The sequence below is a fragment of the Sceloporus occidentalis genome, unplaced genomic scaffold, assembly GCF_023333645.1.
Source record: "Sceloporus occidentalis isolate IW3139 unplaced genomic scaffold, rSceOcc1.0.p SCAF_2, whole genome shotgun sequence".
NCBI lineage: Eukaryota > Metazoa > Chordata > Lepidosauria > Squamata > Phrynosomatidae > Sceloporus > Sceloporus occidentalis.
In genome coordinates, this window is record NW_028316982.1 from 107,777,400 (window position 1) to 107,802,437 (window position 25,038).

The 25,038-nt window shown below is 39.2% G+C and overlaps 1 protein-coding gene across 5 annotated transcripts in view; it reads left to right on the forward strand.

The window, feature by feature from the left end:
• LOC149318843 (ankyrin-3-like) overlaps positions 1-21,418 on the forward strand; it is a 287,610-nt gene extending 266,192 nt beyond the window's left edge. For 3 of the 5 annotated variants that reach the window (XM_089510548.1, XM_089510550.1, XM_089510551.1), the window contains 7 exons: positions 179-253; positions 2,045-2,176; positions 3,931-4,074; positions 6,224-6,884; positions 9,170-9,548; positions 17,541-17,626; positions 19,805-21,418. In XM_089510548.1, the coding sequence (XP_089366674.1) occupies positions 179-253; positions 2,045-2,176; positions 3,931-4,074; positions 6,224-6,884; positions 9,170-9,548; positions 17,541-17,609 (1,460 nt within the window). In that variant the 3' untranslated portion in view covers positions 17,610-17,626; positions 19,805-21,418. Of the gene's footprint in view, positions 1-178; positions 254-2,044; positions 2,177-3,930; positions 4,075-6,223; positions 6,885-9,169; positions 9,549-11,042; positions 11,211-15,675; positions 15,760-15,896; positions 15,957-17,540; positions 17,627-19,804 lie in introns of all 5 variants that reach the window. The other 2 variants (XM_089510546.1, XM_089510547.1) reach the window with 2 other exon arrangements.
• The last annotated feature ends 3,620 nt before the right edge of the window (positions 21,419-25,038 follow it).

Consider the following 25,038-nt stretch of genomic DNA (forward strand, 5'->3'; position numbering starts at 1 on the left):
TCTGTCATATATATATGTATATATATATATATATATATAGTAGGATTTTGAAGACACTCAGTCATTTTGGTAATTGATCTGAGCACTAGTTAACATAGCACAATGTATTTAAATACTGTTAGTCAGTGACAAAAACTCTTTCACAACCTCGTTTTAATCAAGAAATTATAAACCACAGGTCCACAGAGTCCATGTGAACGAACAGATATAAGGATGGCAATAGTAGCTGATCACTTGGGACTTAGTTGGACAGGTAAGATTTTATGATGTGATCTTAATATAGAAACTAGGAAACCCTTTTGATCCCTTCTGTGTGTATGGGCAAAGTAGATTTTAGTCCTCTGGGCAGCTTGTATCTTTAGAAATGGAAAGAAATGTACAAGAAGTCCTTCCAAAAATGTGCATCGCTGCTACTGCTTAAATAGCAAAATAATTTTTTGCGTATTTCTTTGTAACAATTGCCTGCTGGTGGTCCTTTAGTGAGCTAAGCCTCATAACAACCTTGTACAAAAGGTTAGGATGAGAATGTGGAACCTGGCCCATCATCCAAGAAGTTACATAGCTGTAAGAAATAAAGCACTAATAAAACCAGACCTGCAGCCAACCAGTGTGCATTTCTTTGTTGCTACTCGCAATTTTGTTACGTTAGGTTTTGGAAGCAGTTTTGTTATCTTTCCCCATCAGCCTCAGATATAGAAGGGAGCAGATTAACAGCACCTTAATCCTCTTCTTCCATTACCTATTCTGCCACCACCAAAGGGAGAGTCAGTGAGTGATGCTGCCCAGCCCTTTAAAAACAGGTGTGCTACCAAAAGCTTCTTGGGCTCATGGACATCTGGGGGCTGAGAGATGTCAAATGCACCCATGTCACCTGGATAACACAACATTTGTCCTCAGTCCCTTTCCTGAGCCTCAAGACCTTTGTGAAGCCACTGGTTATAGTAAGTTCATCAACTGGCTGCTGAATTTGCCTGCTGTTGGAGAACAACAGACTGTTTTTGCATTTTCCTGTGGCCTAACTTTGCTCTTTTAGAGTGTCCTATCTTGAAATGTAGATCTCAAACACCTCCATTGTAAATAGTAAGGTTTACCATTTTGTATGTGCACCTGCCTTTCCAACAGAGTACAGTGCAATAATTTAGACCCAGAGCTCTCTAGTTTGGATGCAAAGTACATTGAAAAGTGAGCTGTTGTGTTCACACATGGGAGGCTATAATTTTTAACTCTCCAGCTGGAGTTGGTTGCCACAGATGTTAAACTCTTCCAGTCTACTCATATTCTTTGGAGTATCTGGGAAAGAGACAAGGAAGTAAGGTCTATAGTGCAAAGGGTACAGGAAAAAAAAAACCCCAGATGCACTCATAGAACTCCAGCTGTGGTACTTTGAAATGAAGCTACTCAGTTGCCTTGTCAGATATTGTGAGGTCACAAGTACTGGCAATTGTGAGGTCATTAGTGGCTGGCTACCTGCTACTGCTGCTAAGTAGCAAAACAGAATTCTAGTGCACATGGGAAACTGTACTTTTTGTCTTGTTGAGGGTTAGAGTCTTTGGTGAAATATTTTAGGAGGCTTTGTAATGAAGTGTTAGACTAAGATTCTGGGAGACCAGGGTTCGACTCTGTGTTCTGCCATAGATACCCACTGGGTGAGCTTGGGCAAGTCATATTTTTTCAGCCTTACAAGAAGGCTGAAGAAATCTTGCCAATAAAATGTTAGGATAAGGTCACCATATGTGGGAGTCAACTTAAAGGCACAGAAGAACAACAATTTGTAATATTGGTCAAGGGAGTGTACAGCCCAAAATTCTGCAAGGTGGGGCAGGTAAACTCTTAGATATCAAGATGAAGCAATTTCTGCTCATCCCAAAACCATGCTACCTTGGGGACTGTGTATAGCGTATTAGAAGAGGGCAGGTAAGTTTATGATCCAAACTCTTGAGTCTTCTATATCAGTTTTATGTGTTTATATGTGAGACTACTAAACAAGCTATTCAAGTAAGACTGATTTGCTTACCTTTCCCTCCCTATTTTTCTCCCATTGCAGAACTGGCAAGAGAGCTGAATTTCTCTGTTGATGAAATTAACCAAATCAGGGTGGAAAACCCAAACTCTTTGATTGCTCAGAGTTTCATGTTATTAAAGAAATGGGTCACAAGAGATGGAAAAAATGCTACAAGTAAGTTTAACATTTAAAAAGAGGTGTTCATATCTATAACTAGTGAAGTTCACCTATGGGATAGTGCCAAGCCTTAATGGTCTCCAGCCTCAAGTGATAACTTATAGGTATGAATTAACTATCCCAGATTAAAGACTACAGACAGAAGTTGCATACGTCATATTGTCACCTCAAGCACAAAAAAATCAGTTCTGAAGTAAGTTATCAAATTTGGTGTAATCAAGGAATAGACAATCAGGTAATATATGAGCATGTATGACCTCAACATACCAGGATTAAAACAGGCCTCCAGAGGACCTTTTGGGGTCTGGCGTGGCTACTTGCCCAATAAGCATGCCAGAGTTTGAATGGAAGGCAAAGCCGTTGCTGGGGGGCAATGGTGCTGCAACCTCTGGAGGATCCGTTTGGGATCTGTAATGGCTGCTTGATGAGCGAGAAAGAGAAGCAATGTTTTTTTCACTCGCCCAGTAGCCACACAAGTCCCACCAGGTGTACCCCTGCCCCAGGGTGTCACCTGGTGTGGTCTGCACACACACACACACACACACACGCACACCCCTTGATGCTTCTGCATTTCTTGCTTATGCAAAAACACTTACTGAAGTCATAGGATGGGAAATGGCTGTGTATCTTGCTATTTTTTTAAATGGATAAAGCTGAGGTAGTAAGCCCTGGTTCATTTTAATGCAAAAGAAATTTAATTATGCCTCCCATGTAATTTAATCTAGCTCCCTCCATTGCCTTGCCAGCTGCCTCTCACAATTTCATATTTAAGGATTACAAACTTGAAACAAGTTGTAAATGGCCGTCTGTATTTTCATTGTATCTGAATGCCATTGTTAATAGTGATAATTCCCATTGCTATCAAGGACTATCTTCCTTCAAAAGATCCTTGAACTCCTCAAATGCTCAAAAACTGAAATCAAAGTAGAAGGATATTCTATTCCAGTCCATGCAAAACCAGATGCTTGGAGGTTTTAACTGTTCTTCTGAGCTTTGCTTGTGCTTTTTGGATTCATAGCAAGAGTCTATGCATGCAGAAACCGGTTGCTGTTGTTGTTAATTGCTTTGAGTCGACATCGACTCATGGCAAGCCTCCAGATGAAACATCTCCCCTGTCCTCAACCTCTCTGCTCAGGTCCTGCAGACCCAGGCCCAAAGACTTCCTGCTTGAGTCTAACCATCTGGCATGTGGTCTTCTTCTCTTTCTACTGTCTTTCACCCTTCCTAGCATCATTGTCTTTTCTAATGGTTCATTTTTCCTCATATGACAACATAGGTCTGACTATTGTAGTACTGTTGACATTGACCAGCATTGATTCTCTATCACTTTGAAACAGAATCTCTCCTAGTTTCTCTTTTTTGGAGAGGATTGAACCTGGGATCTTTTCCCTGGGCTCTGCTTCAATGAAAGTCAAAGACTTTCTATAGAATGTGCTCCATAGGTGTGGGGCAGCTGCTGAGAATCACACCGTCTTGCCATCTGCCCACACTTGCATGTATAATATAGTGCAGAGTATGATAACTGCACATAAGGTTTTACTTACATTATATTTCAATAATTAATCCTTTTTTACAGCAGCATACCCTTATACTTGGAAGTACATTGAGTTTTGATAAAGAGATCATTCACAGCTGGCAAAATATATTTTTTTTAATTTTAAAGATCTTTATTTGTTAAAATATTCAATACAAATAATTATGATGGTCAATGTGGATATTTTTTCTAATATACATTGTTATTTTGCCCACAGCTGATGCCTTAACTTCTGTATTGACAAAAATCAATCGAATTGACATTGTGACCTTGTTGGAAGGACCAATATTTGATTATGGAAACATTTCAGGCACCAGGAGCTTTGCAGATGAAAATAACATTTTCCATGATCCTGTTGATGGTAAACTGAGCTTGTTTTGTTTTGATTATATTTTTCTTCCAGATGGGTAACAGAAACCAGTCTTTTGATCTTATAGCATGGATTATAAGACATGAAAACACTCTGTCCAAGAAAAATAATTGAAAATATATCTTTGCTTTTCAGTGGTAACCGCTTTTATTCTTGAAAAGGCCCATGAATAGGGCTACACTGATAATTCTTATTAAAAAATCATTCTCATTTTTAAGATCTGTTGATAGGATGTTTTCCATACATTCAGGAGTCTTTTTGTAAAATGTGCTGTACTTGATACTGTAATTCTGTTTTCTTATGAACGTTTCTTATGTTTGTTTGTTTAAATACATATCCCTTTTGCTGCCTTCTGCAAAGATTTTCTGGCTGTGTACAGAACATATGAGCTTAATTCATCTCCAAGCAGTAATAGTAATCATTGAATCAGCATGCTGCAGAAATAAGTTCTGTGAACATTTTAAGAAATTCCTCTTGAAATGTTGCTTGTGCAGTTTGATCATAAGACAAGAGTTTTTTCCTACAAAGAGAATGTGCTTCTCTTTTGTTGCTTTCTGTCCTTCCTCTCCTCTGAACCTTCCTCAAGCTTCTTGTCCTCACCAAGACCAGACTGCTTTTAACTTCTCTCAGTTGATTCAGAAAGAATTCATTAGTGTACATTACTCTCTAGATGGCAGGACATAATAATGAACTCTTTTTTCTCCACTTTCTCAAGCTGGTCAACCTAATATGTATGTGTGGGAATATGATTTACAATTCATGTGTCATTTTATGTGTCTGTATTCAGTCTAACCACTAGTGCAGGGATGGACAACTTTTGTAATTCCTTGTAGCCACTCTATTCTCCAGCCAGGACTGCTGGCATTTTAAGTGATTTCCACACAGTCTAACTCCAATCTGCCCAGATTCTTTGTGATTGGGCGGGCTAGAAAAAAATCTTTATTATTATTTATTATCATAGATGGTCAGGTTTTACAACAAAGCTGGCACTACCATGCAAAAAGAGTTTCATGACAGTAAAGCATTTGAGCTTAGGCAGTGTGCGGTCACTGATTGCTGGGTAGAGGAAAATAATGTACAGTAAAACAAATTCTCTTAAGAATCCAGTCAACCGCCATCCTTATCGTTTCCAGTATGTCTTTGACATTTCCTGTGGGAAAATAGTTGATTAACATTTGGTAGACCTTATTCAGTCACTTCAAGGCTGAATGAGGTCCACAGGTCTCCAGTTGGCCATCCCTGTCCTAGAAGATTATTGTTCTCTCATTTACATTGCCTATCTTTTCTTTCTCTTTTTATTTGATCAGTGTTTCTGATTGTACCCATGTCACCAAGATCGCCTCAGTCTCCAAGATCACCACAATCTCCTTACTCATCAGACTCCTCTCATCTTTATAGTTTTACTGTTCCTGAAATTTATATCTAGATCCTCCCTACTCTGTAGCTTCCGATGTAAATCCTTTTAATGTTAGATTTTGCCTCTACTGTGTTTGAGAATGTTCAACCTTTATGTCCTCATTGAGATTCATTTCCATTTTTATAACCACTGCATTCTCAGAGTGCAGTGACTAAATTGAAATATCTACAGACTATACTTCACAAATAAGCATATCTTTTGAAAGCCAGGCTATAGAAATAAGCACATTTTTGAAGAGGCTTGTAGGAAAATATGGCTGTTGTTAATATAATCTTATTCTTTACCATATATATATTGCGAGTGACTACAAAAGAGCAGAAATGTTATTTTACTACAAAACTATAGTATTGACAGCCAGCCAGCATCAATCTATTCATTAACAATCTATACCAGAATCAGCCATTTGGGTATTAGAAAAAATTCTAGATTTAGAAAATCATTAAAATGTTTGTTAACTGAAAACTTTCAACAGTGTGTATAGTAGGCTATTCATTTTGAAACAGTAATAAGCAGTACATCTGCTAATCTAGTGAGGTTTTTCAACTTCAGATTTGTTGTTTCCTCTAAGGAACTTACGCCATCATTACAGTCCTAAATAGATTGCTGTTATCATCTCATGTATTTGCCACATATTATATAATTAATCAGCCATTCTGCATGCTTGCTTATATGTGTCGCTCCATACTTCATTGCAATCAGTCGAAATGTAACTGTCTTCCATAGGTTATCCCACGATTCAAATGGAACTGGAAACTCCCACTGGGTTGTGCTACGTGCCACCCACCCATTCCCATCAAGATGATTTCTGTAGTGATTTCTCTAGCATAGAGTCACCCCTTAGAACTCCCAGTAGACTGAGTGATGTGTTAGTAACTTCACAGGGCAACATAGATGATACAACAACAGGACCTCCAGTGGTGATTGAAGAAGACACTTCACTGGAAGACGGCAAATACGATTTCTCAGTGCCTAGAGAAGGAACATCTAAAGATACAGGCCAAATCCAGGTGGAGGAGATGGACCTGACTGATTATCCTCAGTATCTCGGTAATTATGCTGAAATACCAAAACAAATGCAATGTGAAGAGACTCATCCAACCTTAGTAAGAACTGAACAGCATGAGAGAGAAAAGTCTGGTACTGATGAGGAGATGATGGAAGAAAAGCTTAAATCTCTGTTTGAAGATATTCACCTTGATGAAGTAGTTGAGTCTGAGGAGATGACGGAAGAAAAGGTCTTGTCTATTCTTAAGTATGTGCAGCAGGCAGAACAGGAACTGTCTTCAATTACAGGTTGGCAGACTGAGACCTCCAGCATCAATGTGGAACCACCAATGCCAGGACGCAGAATAAGTGGTGACTTGCTGGATCGGCTAGATGACAGGTAAGCACATCAGTTTCAGTTTCAAATTAACCACATGTTTTAATTCTCAGAATAATTACAACTTTCTTCAATTTGTGGGTAGTCCCTACCCAAGGTTTCTAAATGTTATACTTATATAAACAAGCAAGGATCACAACTATATTCATCTATCAGTAATACTTTTCCAGAGACGCTCTCAAGGCAGATTTATGGTTGGATATTTAAAATGCTGAAAACCCAACCAACATCAAAACCCCATAATAAAAATAAGCTCAAAATAAAATGGAGAAAATGCATAGAATCTAGCTTTCAAAGGCTCAGGAGCACAAAAGTACCTTCGCCTGCTTCCTGAAGGATGCAAGGGAATGAGACCAATCAAGTATAGCTCCTGAGCTTGTGAGAGAGGAGCACTCCAAAGTTCCAAGAAACAAGAAAGGCCTGGTCATTGTGGCTGTCAATATAACATCCACAGAAGAGGCTCTCCTCAGTGGGTCTATGTTGCCTGAGCAGTATTGGGAGGGGAGGGGGATCATCCATACAAAAGTAGGTACTTCCTAAGAAATTGAAAAACCAGGTCCTTTAGAGCATCCTTCCTTGGTATGAATCCCTCCAGATGCTGGACTGCAACTCAAATCAGGCCCTGCTAAAATATCCGGTAGGCAGGAATTATGGGAGTTACAGGCCGAAACATTTGGAGGGACTTGTTTTGTAGAAGGCTGGTTTTGAGTTCTCTATATCAAAATTAACATCTTGCACTGAATCTGGGAAGACATTAATAATATTCTAATCAAAGAAGTAGCCATGTTAGTCTCTTGCAGCATAAAAAGGAGGAAGGTTGGTGATGGGGGGAAAGAAATGTAGTAGCACCTCTAAGACTAACTGGTTTTTAGTTTTGCATGAGCTTTCATGGATATAAACCTACTTCTTCTGATACACTGTATACTGCATCTAAAGAAGTGAGTTTATACCCACAAAAGCTCATGCAGATATAAAAACCAGTTAGTTTTAAAGGTGCTGCTACATCCCTTCCACCCCTCCTGCCCTCTTTTTAATATTCTAATCTAATCAATTATTTTATAACAGGGCTATACCACTAGTCAGTCTAGGACACTGTGCTTATTCCTCTATCTGTTAGCTGCTCTCCAAGACCTTAGAGAGATCAGACAAAGGCCTATCTAGTGCAATACTCTATTCACACAGTGGCTAATCAGTTACCTATAGGAAGGCTACCAGCAATACCTGAATGCAAATGTACCCTCAATCTTGTGCTTTCCAGAAATTGATGTACAGAAGCATACTGCCTCTGATACTCATGGTGATAGATAAGGCATACTGACTTTGATGACACCATTTCCCCTGAATTTACCCATACCATAATTTATCCAAATTAGCAGCCATGACTGTATTTAGTGGCAGTGAATCCCAAAGTTTAACTGTGTGCTGTGTGAAAAAGTACTTCCTTCTGTCTGTCCTGAATCTCCTGCATTCAACTTCATGAGATAACCTTATGTTCTAGTGTACTTTATTTACAACATGCATGATTTTATATTCGTCTAATGTCTTCCCTTACTCATCTCTTCCCCTCCCACAGCTAAACAGTCCCAAACATTGTGACCTTTCTTCATAGGGGAGTTTCTTCCATCACTTGATCATTTTGGTTGTCCTTTTTCAGCTTAGCAATATGTTTTAGACAGTGTGATTTATAGCTTACCTTCTCACCAGTGAGGTGACCAGAACTGTACATAGTATTCCAGATGTGTTTGTACTGTGGTGGTATGATATTCAGCAGTTTTGAATTATTTTTCTAATTGAAATATGAAAGTTGCCTTTTTTAAACAGTAGCTACACATTGGGTTGACATTTTCATTGGGTTACCTACTGCCAAGCTCTCTCTTGGTTGGTTATTGCCTGCTTGGATCCCATCAGTGTATATGTGCAATTGGGACTTTTTCCCCTCCACTTTCAACTTGGCATGTTTTCATTCTTTCATTCTGAGGATCTCAAACTGGTTTTGTTCTCAGTACCCTAAATAATTTAACATCATAAGAAAATTTGGCCATTATTCACTCCTAATACTTGGGAGATATCCACACTGCACAATTCCAGCCATTTCATATCATTTTAACTGCTGTGGTTCATCCTATAGGGTTGTGGGATTTGTGTAGTTTGGTTACAACTCCCAGTTGCAGATGAAAGTTGCATACCTGAAGAGAAGTTCTCTAGGATGGATGTAAGTATTGTTAAACCACTTTGAATGATGCTAATTATTTACTTGTTTGTTTATCTGTGTATGTTGTCTTTTGTAGCCCTGACCAATGTAGAGAGTCTATTACCTCATACCTGAAAGGAGAAGCAGGAAAACTGGAAACCAATGGCAGTTACTCAGAATCTGCAACGGAAGTAAAGACTAAGCCTTTTGCTCAGGAGTCTGTGAACAATCTAGGAAAACAAAGCGACAAGGAAACTGTGAAACCAAAAATGCAAAGTGCTCTCCGAACTGAGCAGCAAATGCTCTCATTGATCTCACATCAGAAATCTTTGCAAGAATCTAGCAAGCCAGCAGTTGATGCACCTAAAACCTCTGTGCCTGTCAGCATGAAAAAGACAAGCTGGAATACTTCCGAGGACAGCAAAATGAGACCAAAAGCCCAGGAAGAAGAGGGAGCAACATCCTCTGAACAAAAGGTATAAATGCTACCTATCCTGGTAAATGCGGAATGATAATTATTCTGTAGCTACATCCTATACTATCCTCTTTTATATCTCCCAGGGCTAAAATCCAGAGAACTGTATTGTTGGGGCCTGGGTTGCAGTGCCAAGACCTAAGTTTTAGAGCAAGGTTTGAGTTTAAATGGAGACTAGATAACCTCTTTATCATCTGGGTGACACTGGGGGCACAGCCATGGCTCTGAATTAGTTTGTCCTTGACAATGCAGTGGTGACCTGCTCCCCCCACCCCACATCCTCCCTAAGTAGCAAAGAACAGGCAAAGCCACACTTGGGCTACAGATAACTTTTTTAAAAAAGAATACTAATTTTCTTACATTTTTCCAGTCCTTCTCAGACCTGATTTTAAAAAGATCCCAAATCTACTATGGTTTTCCATTCAACAATTAGAGCCACATGCTTCATTCAAAACTGGTTCTGTCATTATATTAATGTCCTATTTATTTTGGACAGGGATTTTAATTTTGGTGATTTCCTGTTAATTATTTAGTATAGTATTTCAAACAGTCGCCATGCCCCAAAAGATAAAAATTGACTAATATAGTCAGGGAAACAGGTACAGTGGTACCTCGGGATACGAAATACCCAGGTTACGAAATTTTCGGGATACGAAAAAATCAAATAGGGAATTATTGTTCCGCGTTACGAAAGTTTTTTCGGGTTACGAAAAAACTTTTGGTGCTTTTTTCGGCTTTTTCGCACCAAATCGCGGCTTTTCCCCATTAGCGCCTATGGGTTTTTCGGCTTACGAAGCCTTTCGGGTTACGAAAGCGGCCGCGGAACGAATTATTTTCGTAACCCGAGGCACCACTGTATTGTCTATCTATCTATCTATCTATCTACCTACCTACCTACCTACCTATCTATCTATCTTCAACCCTGACAAGGGAGAGTATAGATTTAGAGGTCTGGAAGGATTTTTGCTGAAAACCCAGCAGTTGCCTGCAAATTGTTCCTGCCAACAGAGAACACCACCACCCCATGCAAGACTTCTTCCAAAACTACATTGTTTCCAGACATCCGCCACTGGGAAGAAAATTAATTCCCCATTGCAGGAACAAATAATTTAACACAGTACATCCCCATGTTAAATGTAATTAGAACACTGGAAGGAGAGCAAGGGGATGGGAGTAGCCAGTCTTGAGAATGGATTTGATTTGCAAAAAGTAGTTTACCAACAGCAACAGTAAGCAGAGAGGAAGAGTTTTGCAGTGGAGTTGTGCAGGTTCTCAAGGGTTCCTCTCTGCACATAAACTATGTCTTGCAAGAAACCAACATGTTGGGTGTGCCAAACCTTTGAGGCAAGTGCTGCTGTCATTGCAGCAGATGGTTCAAAAATTCAATGATAGCCAACCCTGAGTGAGAGCAAGATTGCACACATTCTCATCGTATTGTTTTGGGGGATGAACTAATTTTGGGAATAACCTTTTTCCCCCCTCTGTTCCTGCTCAGATTCATGTTTGTCTTTTAAATGAGCTGGTAAAATGTACTAAAAACTGCATTTATCAGGAGTTTAGTGAGAGTGACAGTGACAGTGACATTGTGATTGAGAGTGATTCAAGCTCAGATGAAGAACAGAGAATAACCACAAGGGTGTATCGCCGACGTTTGATACTGAAGGTATCTTGTGATTATGGTTCCAATGGCATGGAGTTGGTCTTGGACTGCAGTGCTAATACGGTGTTCTTCACAATTAGACCCCCTCATTTGGTGTGATACTTATAACCGAAAGTTATCCCTTCAGATTTTGTGGTGAGAAACAACCTAACTGCATGATGGATTGTCTCTCATTATCCTACTGTGTGCTGCATGGTTTCTTCTTGCCTAGGAATGGGTGGACTAAATATAGACAAATGTAGATGGATATGGTAAAATTAAACAGGATCAAGAGCAATGTCCTAGCTACAACTATTACAGCTTGACCAGTAACAGCACTGAAAAACATTACATTTTGATTGCTCTTTTTAGCTCTTTTCAACTATGCAACTCATGGATGAGGAGCTTCTAGTTGCTCATGGTGGGAATATGCCATAGAAGGGATATGAAGTACTCATCAAAGAAAGCCAAAGTTGTCTTTAAAATAAAGATGCATGGAAATGTGCACACCTTCTTTTAAAAAAGAGTTGCACTTCTAGGAGTACAAATCTCCTTTAAAACAAAGTGTGCACTTCCTGTTTGCCTTTCTAGCATTGGAAATGCTCCTTTTAGGAAGATACTACCACCCCACAGAAATTTGGAGGTATGGAAGCAGATTCAGCAGGAGGCGCAACAATAGGTTTGGACAGCCACTCAAGTATGGGACATTTGTATAAACACACACCAATTATTTACTACAGAATTCTTGACCTCTTAACTAACACAATAATACATATCTATAGGTAAGGTCCTGATCATGTATGAGACATTTGTGTAAACACATGCCAATTATTTACTGCCGAATTCCTGACCTCTTAACTGTCACAGTAATACTTATCTATTTTTTTAGAGACAAGTGATTTAAGCAGTTAAGAATAATTTCAGTAAAAAGAAAAATCAGAAAACATTTTCCATTTTGTGTATTTCTGTAGATCAAAATATAACACACATGGATTACATAATTTCAGGTATTCGTGAAGGTAACTACAGGGAAACTGTCCAATCTTGGAATGAGATGGAAACTTTTCTGTGGTCTCCTTGCAGATTTGTGGCCTATGATCATATGCATAATCTTGCGTACAGAATGGGAACGCTGTTTCTAGTCATGTAGAGAAAAGTATATAATATTCTTTAATCAATATCAGTAATTTGAACAGTCTTTTTAATTTGTCGCAATAACTCGCCGAGCAGCTCCCAGTAGCTAGAACAAGAAATTTTCCATACATGCTGGTTTTACTTGGTTGTTATTTTACACCTGCTGTTATAAAGAAAAGTCTGCCTAGCATTTGACAATTGAATGCGTCATACTGGGACCTTGCATGAATGCATTTTGGTTATTAATGTAGTAAGTATTTTAAACTCATGCAAAGTGCAGTAGTAAATCCCAGTTGGCTTGCAGTCAGAATACCAGATCAGCTTCCAGTGATGCCTAGAATATCCCCCTGAATTTTTGGAAACAGATAACCCTACTGGGCAGCAGGGGCAAAGGGGCAAGATGCTGCACCATCTACCTTGCAGAGTAAAGCTATATGTACAAAGATCTATCCATCGTGCAATATTTGGATATCTCAAAGCCATTGTGTGAAACTACAGCTGCAGATGAAGCAGATCTTTAAAAAAAAAAAATAACTACGTTATTATTTTTGCATCACAACTGCACTCAGTTTCAGGCAGTGGCAATAAGAGAAACAAAAAATATATTTGTGAGGTATCTAAAGATCTTAGTGTCATGCACACAGATAGAATGGACTCACTGTTGGTAGCTTTACTTTGCTTCCGTTCAGTAGAGACACACAACTTCCACAAGTGACCAAGCTGTGACTCTTACAGTTTTTCATTCCCAAATCAAAATGTACACTCTGGTGTACACTCTGATGCGAAAGGAATGGGTTTTAGTTACAGCAAATATGCCAAATGTCAGCAGTGGTTAGGTTGTCTTACTTTCTTTCATCTCTGGAGAAGTTAACACTTAAGTATGCAATTTCTAACTTTCCAACCTACTTCCCCAGTATATGGGTTATACTGGGCCCTGCCCATGCCAACTCCCATGTCAATAAGAGAGAGAAGGTCTGGCATTGAAAGGATAAGCTGGAAGCCAGACCTAACCTGCCTTTAAAATATTACATGAGGATGTTAGTATTTTCAGCAGGGAACATGTCCCAGGGATTGAAATAAATGGGGGTGGAGGTGGAACGCTATATTGCCATTTGTCCCTGTGATACTTTGTTGAATATATTTGCATCAGATTTTGTCTGCACTGCTTTTATTCAAATTTATTAAATATACCAGTGCTGCAGTTTTGGTCTGTTTTATCAAGTTTCCTGTGTTATTCTGTCTTTCTGAAATCTGATGAAGGAACATAATCATTTGAATAAAACTGTGCAGTTTTACGTTTTGCTAAGCATTGTGCAAAGCATTGCAATACTGATGTCACAAGCTCTATTTGTAATACCGGGATGCATTTAGATCTTTCACCCTGCTTTTGTTAGATCCCAGAAAATGGTTGATTCAGTTTTAAGTGAGAAGAAATATTCTGACCGCTTCATGAACATTCAAATTATAGGTCTGAGTCTGCTGAGAGTTCTTCTGTCTTTTTTCTTCCCGCTTTTCCAGTCATTTGTACAATTCATTCATAACTTAAACCTCTCCCCAAATGCAGACAGCACAGAGTAGTTTATCTCCTCCTTTTAGGCACCTAGTGGAGGCTGGTTTCTGTGAAATTTTGTGGGACATTGTAAGATGCTGTAGTTAGTTGGGTTCTTTGAAATTAATCCAGAGCCAGAAATATTCACAGATATTGCAGGAATTTTTTGCTTTTCTCTTTCTGAGGGCAGCTCTCTGAGCCACAGTAAACTATATGTCATAACCTTGAAGTTTATCACACTAGGGAAATCCCGCTGAAAAACAGGATTTAAACTAGATTTGAATTTTTTTAAAAACCTCAAAGGCAGAAAGTTTATCACACTGGATGACCCCCAAAATGAAATAACATGAAGTTAAACTGAATGCAAAGCAGAGAAAACCAGCAACTTTTTACTTCTGGGAAGTTTCGAGAGTAAAAAGCTGCCCGTTTTCTCTGCTTTGCGTTTGGTTTAACTTCACATTATTTTACTTTAACTGTGACATCGTCTCATAAACTTTCCACATTTGTGGGTTTTTTCCTTTTTAGTTTTTTGTTTTTTATTCACAGATAAACTCCCTTCTTGTAGTTTCTTTGCTTTTAAATCAATTTGTTGTTCCACATTAAGCCCAAAAGTCTCTCTGAATGTTGAAAGCTAACACATTAGAGCAGAAGGCTTTTAGCCTAGTTTTATCTCCCAAATGTACTAGCTTTTCATGTGCATTATAATAAGGTTTAGTTTTTTTAAAAACATGAGTAGTAGTGATGCGGATAACCCCCTTTGGATGAAAATGATGTGATTCAAGAAGTACTAATTTTGAACCCTTAAACTGGCTGGAAGCTTGCTTGCTTGCTTCTTTCTCTTGCTTTCCCATGCCCTTCAGAATAAGCCAGTGAGAATTCCCAAGGTAGCTCGCAAAAGAGGAAAAATACACAGTACACTATCATCTAAACAACAGCTTCCAAATCAACATTTGGAAGGATATTTTCAAAATGAAAAATAAAAAGTTCTGTGCAATAGGGACGAGGGTGCAGGAAGCCCCAGTCTTTTCTCTGCTGCCAGGAATTGCAAGATCTGCTTTTTAAGTGCCAGTTTCTAAAGACTATCCATTTCAGACAGCTCTGCTTTCATGGAACAATGAGGCTGCAGTTCTATGTACTCTTTCCTGAGAGAAAGGCATACTGAACACAGCACAACTTACTTATGAGTGAATGGATAAATTTGAGATGGCAGTCTAGCATTAAAGGTAGCATGCTCTGATGAAGAGATGTGATGTGTGTGATTTTGGAGGTTCAAAGGAGATTGCTTTAAGTCATGGCACTCATTCTAAGCCACTGTTATTGTGTAAATAAGAAAAAGTATTAAGGCACTATATCTACACAGAGGTACCATTTGACATAAGTACCATCGCTATCCTCTTATGGTTAGCTCCAATATTGGAGACAGAAGATCAAAATCATGTGGGCAGTACTCCATTTATTTATCTAACCCCCTAAACATGCTAGGTCTCCAGTATGGTTGGAATCCAGAGATGGCATGTGTGCACATACAATGCTTGCAAACCTGGTGGGAGGGAATGGCCAACTTTTCCTTCTACTTTGCACCCTCTTATAGAAGACTTATGACTGTATACTTCCGGAAGACTTTTCACGTCATACAACACAGTAGAAACTGTGTCTAATACATTTTTTTCAGAGAACATTTTAGAGTCGCTGTTTGTAGCAAGTCAAATCCAGCCCAGCATGTTTTTTGATTGCTTGGTGTGATGTTGAACAGCCACTGCCTGGGATCATGAGTGACCATGGCTAATCTCTTAACACGTTTTTTAGGGTGAGGAAGCAAAAAACATTCCTGGTGAATCTGTTACAGAAGAACAGTTTACTGATGAAGAAGGCAACACCGTCACTCGAAAAGTAATCCTACTTTGCCATTTCCTTCTTCTCTCTGTGTATTTTTAGTGTATTTATATTTCTATTCACATCAACTTTGACCTTTCAGATTCTGGCAGAAGATGAATCAATATTTCTTTTTCCTGTATTGCGTTCCGCAGGTTACCCGGAAAGTATTAAGACGTGTTGTTATCCCACATGAGAAAAAACATGGTGACATGGTAACCAAATTGTGTGGTGGCAAAGTAGCAAATAAGGGATGTGGTGGCCTTCGAAAAACTAATCATTGCTGAATGGCTAGTGGCTTGCAGTTTAACCAGGAGCCATGCAAAGCAAGAGTGCCTGTGCTTTTGGCAAGATGTGCATCGAAACTGAGAAAAGATGAGGCCTTGTGCCCATTACAGTATCCTGGCAGGAGTTTTCTTTATCTCATCAGAAAGACAGCTATATGTTATTTTGGTGTTACTAGAAAGTGCTGACAATGGAGTCCACTATTAATACAGCAGTTTCAAACGTCTGAAGCTGGAGCTGTACACTGTGTGCTTTTTTCCATCCTTACTTTCCCCTCTGGTCTGGTCTGGTCTGCTGGCTGGCACCAACTGGAAGGCCTAAGTTTGCAAACATTTCCTGTAAGCAAGCTTTCTGTGACTTAGATTCAGTGTTGCCTATCACCCTCGAAGGAAATCCCCAAAACGCCCCCAAATTCCCCAGGGCATCTGGGTCAGGCAGAGGGACTTTTGGGTCAAGGGACTGCAAAGCACTATGGGAAGGCAAAAGGGGGCAAGGACTTCTGGGTCGCCATTTTTGGGGGGGTGGGGACTTCTGGGTCAGCCATTTTTTGGGCAGGAAAGGTATTTTTGGCCATTTTGGGGGGCAGGAAGTGAAATAATTCCCTATAAATGGAAAGGCTTTTAATTCCCCAACTGAAAGATTTAATTCCACGGAAATTCCCTATAAATTTTAAATACCCGAAAATTCCCCAGAAAGGCTTTTTATTACCCAAAAATCAGGGAATTCCCCATAATTGGCAACACAGCTTAGATTGCAGTCCAGATAATTTTGCATGGGAAATAGCTCCCTCCCCAGGAGACCAGGAGGATTTAGTTCTCTGTAAATGTCCAATAAAATTGTGATGTAGGTGACTGAAGGTGCAAGCAAATTTGTTCATTACTCAAACATTATTGCACTTCTAGATTGTCTTCTTTAAAAGGCAGAACTCTATTTAAAAATAAAATTTAAAATGCAGAACTCTAGCCCTGTGCTATTAGGTCAGTATCTTGAATTGAATGCAGTTGCGCTTGGCTTTAGCAAATATTTTTGCTGGCTTTCCTTCCCCATCTCCTGTCCTTTCCTTCATTACTAATCTACTTAGTTTAAAGCTGAATTGTTTTGAACCCTCTTAAGTGCAGTGGAATTTCACCACCCAAAAGGTCTGCTAGCTTGAGGTACCCAGTAAGAGAGCTCTCTAAATTTGCTTGTTTAGGGTGCAGGTGGGGCAGAGAATTCAATTCTAAGTAACATTAAGGAAATTCAGACTGATATTCTGACAGTACTGTGGTAGTACCCCATAAAATTCATTGTAGGCTTGTCTTTTTCATAGGCCTGTCTTTCCCATATGGAAGTGATTTTGAAAGTTTGAGTTTTGCAGCTCAGTCCCAAGTGGCTATGGCTGTGGTTTGTGTATCTTTGAAATGATGTGTTCTAAGTTAACAGCTTTGTACATGAACCATTACAGCTACATGGACCTCATGGGAATACATTTGACAGCAGCCTCTGATTTCTGAATGTATATCTTTTCTTTAAAGCAGGGAGAAGCGTATAAAGTGAAGACAAAGAAGGAAGTCCGGCACATGGAGAAGACAACATACTCATAACAGCCAAACAGCAAATGGTCAGTTTGACATACACTCTATTCTTAATATTCTGAGAAAAATTGAGTCTTATCAAGCAATATCCATCTTAGTTTGTGTTTGTAATGAATCTACATTCTTTAGATGTATATCAGATCTCTGCATTTACTTTTCTTTGTATGCACTTCATTCATATACATGGCAGATACCACTCAAAATAATGTATGTTATGTAACATGCAAGGAAGCTGAATCTGTGAACAGAAAGCTTTGTACATTTCCAGCATGGAAACAACATGCAATGAGATCTAAATTGCTGTAAACCTATACAGAAATTGTAGCTAGAGATAAATCAGAATCATCTGAGATAATATATCTTTAGCAGTATGTGGACAGTGACAGCTGATCTCTTGGGTCAGTACTAAAAGCTCTCTGTGCACAATGGTTATTAGAAGAATCTGCCGAGTTCCAGAAATGTTACCCTGGCAAGGAAATATGTCTTTATGAAAGTAAAACACAGAAACAGCCATACTGAGTTCAGTAGGAGCTCATTCAGAGTCATACCAGTGCCTAACTGCTTCGGTAATATTTTGACAAAAATAGGTAGGAGTCAGTCAAGGAGTAGATAAATACAATTTTAAAATGCAGTTTAGCAAAAAAGTTCGGTAAGATGTTCTACCAATAACCAATCCCAAAATTGGCTGCAACTTCCACAAGTACCTGACTACAGGCTATTTTGTCCATGGACAGTGGGGGTTAAAGTGCATTATACCTGAAGGATTACTTGGTTGAGGAGGGATGTCCTAACTCAACTCTTGTGGATTTAGGGAAAGAAAATAAACATTTAAGGCTGTAGTCCTAAACAGTGGTTACTTGTTTTAGTTAGTGGGACTTGCTTCCAGTGGCTGGGATTCAGTTATAAATGGGAGTGGCAACTTCTGTATGGGCTCTGTTCCCTTCTTGGCATAGAATAGAAGTGATGACAAAAACTTTGTCTGCTGAATTTCTGCAGTTAGAAGAAAGACAAAAGAGGAGGGCCATTAGAAACTCTGAGCACATTGTAACAGTAGATAAGTACAAGTGGCCCTCCACATTTGCAGCTTTGACATTTGCAGATTTGATTAACATTGTTTTCTCTTGGAAACTCTAGGTCCTTCTGTGTGACTTTATGGTCAACATCCACCAAAAGTCATGCTGGAGAACCCAGAGGTTCCTAGAGAAGTGTTCTCTCAGTTTAAAAAAGATGTTCTCTTATTTGCTGTTTTTCCACTTTCACAGGGGTCCTGTGCCCCTAACCCCAGTGAATATGGAGGGCCCACTGTAGTACATCTTCCAGACAGAAATATTCCTAGGTCATAACTTTAATAATGCCTGTCTTTAGCAGTTCTCCTGTAATACCCACCGCCCTCGCCATAGGAACCCAGGGACAGAAGACAGGATACAAAAGTGGTACACTGAAAGCTGGTATAGCTTAGTGATTGAGAGCTGTAGTTAAGCACACATTCCTCCAAGGAATTTTCTTCATTGAACATATGAGCCAGTTCTGGACTAGTAATGCTATTTGGCATGAGCGTTTGATGGCAAACAATATTTGGTTTCAATAATTAATGTTAAACCTGCTTAATGTTAAAATGACTGGTTTGAATCTTACAGATTGAAATAGTAATAATTTTATCTAGTTCTGAATATATTTCATTTTTGTTGTAAGTTAGTGTATGCGCTGGAAACTGGCTAGCCTTGTAATTCCAGTCTGAGCTGAGATGGGTCAATAGTAGTCAGCTTCTAATCTGTCCCCCTCTCACTAATATAAAGGCTAATAAAGATGTCATCTAATCTTCCAAGGTTGTTGTCATGATGGCTGAGATAAACTCTGTAAATCATGATAGAAATTATCTCAAACTGGAATGCAGTTCCTGAAATTCCCTCAGATAGGCACCTACCAGGTGAGGAAAGGCTATTTTATTAGCATTAGAACAAATCAACCAAAAGTTGCTCTAGTTTTAGGCAAGGTTATTTACCATGTTTACACCTCTTTCTAACAAGCATTTAGGCTGGACTGTGCCAACTGCTGCTGTGAGGATATTAAATTGTAATTGCTGATTCTTGAGCAAGCTTTAGGACAGGAGTCTCAAATGTTTTTTTTAAATGTACATTTCTGATCTTTATACCCTTTCTCTCTCTCTCTGTCTCTTTCCTCATCCTTCTCTCCATTGACACAAGACTGTGTGTGCTTTTACTGCCAGTATTCTAGAGAGAAACTCAAGGAAGAGAAAAATCAACAGGAATTATCAAGTCACTGATAAAAGCGTGTGTGCGTGTGTGTTTGCTGCTTCCACACATTAACCGCATGGTTTTTATGTGAAGAACACAACAAAAACAAAACAAAAAATACCATTTAATTTAGCATGAACCAGTTCTACAAGAGCATGGAAATTCACTTTCGTTCACAGCATTGGAGAGTGTGCAAATGGAGGAATGGTGCAGTGTATAAACAAGATGCCACACTGGAACAGCTTCCTTGAAGCAATGTGATGCCATTGCAAAACAAAAGAATTCCTGTAGCAAGAGGGGATGTAACAACACTGAAAAAAAAAATGGTTCAAACCACAGAAAGACACTAAAAAAATACTAAAATCCACAACAGTTCGCCTTATTTTTCTTGGACCCAAACTGTCAGGGTAATAAAACACTCTTTTGTTTCATTTTTTTTAAAAAAACAACGAACATCAATAATTTCACTGTAAATATATAACACTGTATAAATTCTAAGGAAAAGTAGAATAAATGTTGATAAGGCACTGCCTCTTAGCTCACAAGTGGGATATTGCATTCACGTTGAACAGAAATCAGTGTCTCAAATGCTACACCTGCTGGGGTATTCTGGGTGTATCTTCACAGATTCTTGTATATTTAGCAATTATAATGTTTGTATATGCAAAAACGCTAGCTTGATTTTAAAAAAATCTTTAAAATCTGCTGCAAATTTAATGATTCCTAAGATGAGGAATTCTGTAGTTCTGTGAAAAAAATAATTTTTTTCTTCAGAGTACTAATATTTTGATGCATGCGTCTCACCTTATTTTGATGAACTCTTTTTCCAGTTTTGCAAACACTAGAACGCAGAATGACAAGTAAGATTCTGGGGGTACGGTCCTCCAAGCACAGCTGCTACATCACCCCCATTCATTTAAATGGGGCCGGCAGCGAGGCTCTGGCACGAGCACCACTGAAAATGAAAGGTGGTCGTGCAGTGACGGTGCTTAGGAGAGCATGCCCTTTACCTGTAAACACAAAGCCCTTCATCTAATATTTGTTGCTGTTGCCAATTTTTTCAATGGAAATGACCTAAAATTTAAAGAAACCATAACTTATACAGTAGTTGCATTATGGGGAGGGGGGTGCTATCTGTTCTTGCTTTATACCAGGGGAAAATGCTTGCAGCTTTTAGAAGTGGGTTGGGTGCTCTTGTAAGCACAAGTTTGGGATATTTAAAAAAAAAAGAATTGAAGAGATTTTCTTAGCTAACAGACTGGCAGCACGCTGTAAAAAATATTACTGTATTGTGTACTGGCTCTAAGATGTAGAATCTTTAAGTAAGCCAATCATCTGTAATCATCCTAGCAGTGTAATATTAGGTTGTTAAGGCTGCTGTGTTTTAAAGGGCATTTTTATTTGGGGTTTTGGTGAAATATTTTAATTTGTTAATTATCTTCATATGAAAGCAGGATTCATTGATAATAGCTCTAATTACATATGTATGAAAAAAACACAAACACTGGATGATCTAGTTGATTATTTAAGCATAAAATAAATTGTGTTAAAACTCTTCACTTACATGTATAGCGTGCTGTTATTTATATTCCTGAGCGAATGGTGGGAGTGCTATATGCTGAAAATATGATTGTAAAGTTGGTTGCATGCCCAAACTGCATACCAGTTTCTCCCGATTCCACGTGGCTTTGCCTTGCCTTCTTCTCTCTGGATTTCTAACTTGTCTGTCCTGCCATTCTCTTTTGTGTGCTGTCCCTTCTTCACAACTCTTGACACCTTTATGCTTTTTTCCCCTTTCCAATTCCTTCCTTTGCTTTTCTTAGGTTTTTCTGATCCAACTTTTTCTCTTGACCCTTTTCTTTGCCATGGTGCAGTACAGACCCCCCAAAAATTGTGGTCTGCAGGTGCCCGTTTTAACTCCGGAGGGGCGCCGCAGCCGCCAGACCGTGCAACATCCCTCTGGAGTAAAAAGAACCCAGTTCTTCCGGGGTCTTTTAGCAGCGCCCAGGTTACATCACAAGAGCGCCATTGGCGCACTCGTGATGTAACAGACATGCAGCGACATGCATTAGGCCACTGCCGATACATCATAGGGTTCGGGAGTGTACGGTTAATGCAGACTCCCAAACCCTAGTACCGGCACTGCTATGCGCCTTTTGCCCCGTGTGTACCAGGTCCATATCCTCTTTCTCAGATATTGCATCCATTCTTCCTTGTTTGCATTCCGTTGCTTCTATATGGTGTCACTAACTGTGGTGTCACTAAATGTGGGAAGAATGCATTTTTGCCCCTTCGTTTGTCCAGCCCTGGGCTTTCTCCCCTGGGAGGAAGCTCCAGGGATGGAGCAGTCAGCAAGGGCATGTGTGCTCCCCTCCTGCTCCAAAGGGGGTGGAGGACCCAACCAGCTGTCACTCCTTTTTTGGATATCATCTGGTGTTGTCTGCACTCCACAGTGAAGCCATTGCGTCTATATTCTTCCTTCTGTATAACCCTGGTATCTCAGATCTCTGAATTCTGCTACTCCTAATGTCCTGCTGAGTTAACACTTGCTTTAAACCTTTCTTACTCACCACTTTGCATTTTATGTTTTGTTTTTACCATTGCAGTTCCTATGGAGAAGGACAGAGCTTGGAAAAGCTCCACTTTAAAGGCTCTTACAATATTGAGCTAATGTGGCTACTGCCTTGGGATCCTGGGAGTTGTAGTCCAAAAAAGTAGGAGCTTTTCCATGTTCTGGAGAAGGGATATTGCGCGGGGGGGGGGGGGTCTTATGAGAAAAGTTTAAAATGTCTCCAACACAGACTTCTTATATATTTCTCTCCTCACTCCCCTATTTCCCACCTTCAAGAGCAAATTATATTTGGAAAATAAGACACAAAAGAACTGAACACATGGTGAGAGGGGGGAAAAACTAGCACCAACCATTCCCTCCTTGCTCTCCCTATGTGGAGAAGAACACTCTGAAGACAACATCTACACCTGCAGCCTTTCCATATGATTAACCATGATTTTTCAGTATTCCAAATCATAATACATAGTCTGCAGGCTCTCCTTTTCAAACCGTTATTCACTACACACACAGTATCTTGCTCCCTCTCTCTACGCAGTCAGGTTAACCCTCTTCTGAATGCCTGAGTAGTGCTGGATGCTCCAAACCAGTGAAGCTGAGAAGGTGATTAATGATTTCAAATGATGGAGCTGAGAAGGTGAGCCATTAACTTATGCATGGTTTGTTAGGTGTTCAGAAATAGGGTAATTCTGTAGAAGCAAGAATTAATTTTGAAATTATTTGGGGAGAGAACCAACACACCAGTAGTTATCCTGCTGCAATTACAGAGAATTATCACTATTTTAGGCAACTATGAATCATTACTTTCAGTCATGTGCAAACTAATGTTAACAATTTGTGGTGGTGGGGGAAGGAAAGCCAGCCAAAACTACAGATGCGGTCCATTAAAAATAATGAATGAATAACTGCTTGATTCCCCTATCTCATTCATTTAAATAAGGGAATGTTAATGTCAGTATTGAAACTGCACTGCAAAAATACTGTGTCATCAGAACATACCAGCATGCACCAGCACTGAACTAGAGTTATAACACCTGCCTGCACATGCGGAAACATATTGCAAGGAGTAACTTTTTGGTTCACAGATGTATATCACAGAAGCTCCATGATGGTGCTAATGTATCACTGGGCACACCAATGCATTGTATGGGCAGTCAACTGATCATGCAATCGGTTAGCAAGTTGTGCAGTTGCTTGGGATGTCCAGTGGACTGGCAACTGGGTGGGCAGAGGGAGGCAATTGGCAGCTGCTGACAGAGCATCTATACACTCCTGTACATGTATTTTCAGTAGAACAGACAATGATAATAATAATAACAACAACATGATATGGCTTGTAGCTACAAATGTTCCATTATGGCAGGTCCATCCTCACAGAGGGAGGAGGCAGCGCAAACTGCACATCAGTTGTTGGCCTGTTGTGGAAGCTGGCAGTGCAGCCAATGCATTCTCCCTGCAAACTGGGAAACCTCATGGCTAAGCTGGCTTTCCCCCTCCATCTGTTCAGGTCCTTAGTTATACTCTTGTTATAGAGGAAAAGGGAAACTAATTATGAGCAACTGGTTATTTGTATCTAGCAACTTCCTTCCTCTCTTCAGACACCAGTCTCCCCAAATGTCTTTGCCTGACCCTAGTTTCTGCTAAAAACCTGTTCCTCTCTCTTCTGCCAACAGGACAGGAACTGAGGGAACACAAATATAAGAAGTAATGGATACAGAGGGACCTAAAGAGGGAAGGACCTTTAAAGATTCCTTACATATCTTAGCCAATGCTGAAAATATACAGCCTGTAGTTTAACAGTAATGCTATTTTATCATTTATCTATAAGCCACAACCAAACAAAGAATATTAAAATTAGGCAATGAAACCAACTCTATCTTGCATGCAAGCCAGATAAAATAGTGTCCATTGCCAAAAGCAAGAAATACAAATGCACTAGGTACATAGCAACATTCTCCTTAAGCCTAAACACCAAATTTTTTGAAACAAATCCTGAATAGCATTTTTTGCAATCCCCAATCAGTTTAATGAAACATACAATCAGTGTTCCAGAGATAATATCTTAACAGTAGCCCTCTTGATTTTTTTAATATTTTTGGAAACATTTTTAATAATGCAATATTAGTACAGTATACTTTACAGACTGAATGTCACTTTGTTATTTTAGGGACCCAATATATGTTGTGTATAACTTGGGTTTGACATAAAATTATGCTGATTTACTTAATGCCTTAGTCTCACAATAAAACATTGGAAAGAGCCATTGATGCAATGACTTCTAAGTGCCCAGTCCATGCTGTGGAGCCAATAATTCACCTGAGTTTACAGATGATCTTCAGGCAAAGAAACAGGGCTGGATGAAAGCATCAATGGTCATAGTATTGATGCTGGTAAAAAAATAACTTACTATGCAATACAGAGGGGGGTTATTTGATGAGTTTAATAGAAGCATTTATGGTTGAAAGATTATATATATATTGATCTCCCCCTCAAGCAAATCATATATATATATATATATATATATATATATATATATATATGATTTACTTGAGGGGGAGATCAATAGTTATAGACAATACAGACTACTAATACTTAGTTGTAAATATAACTATAC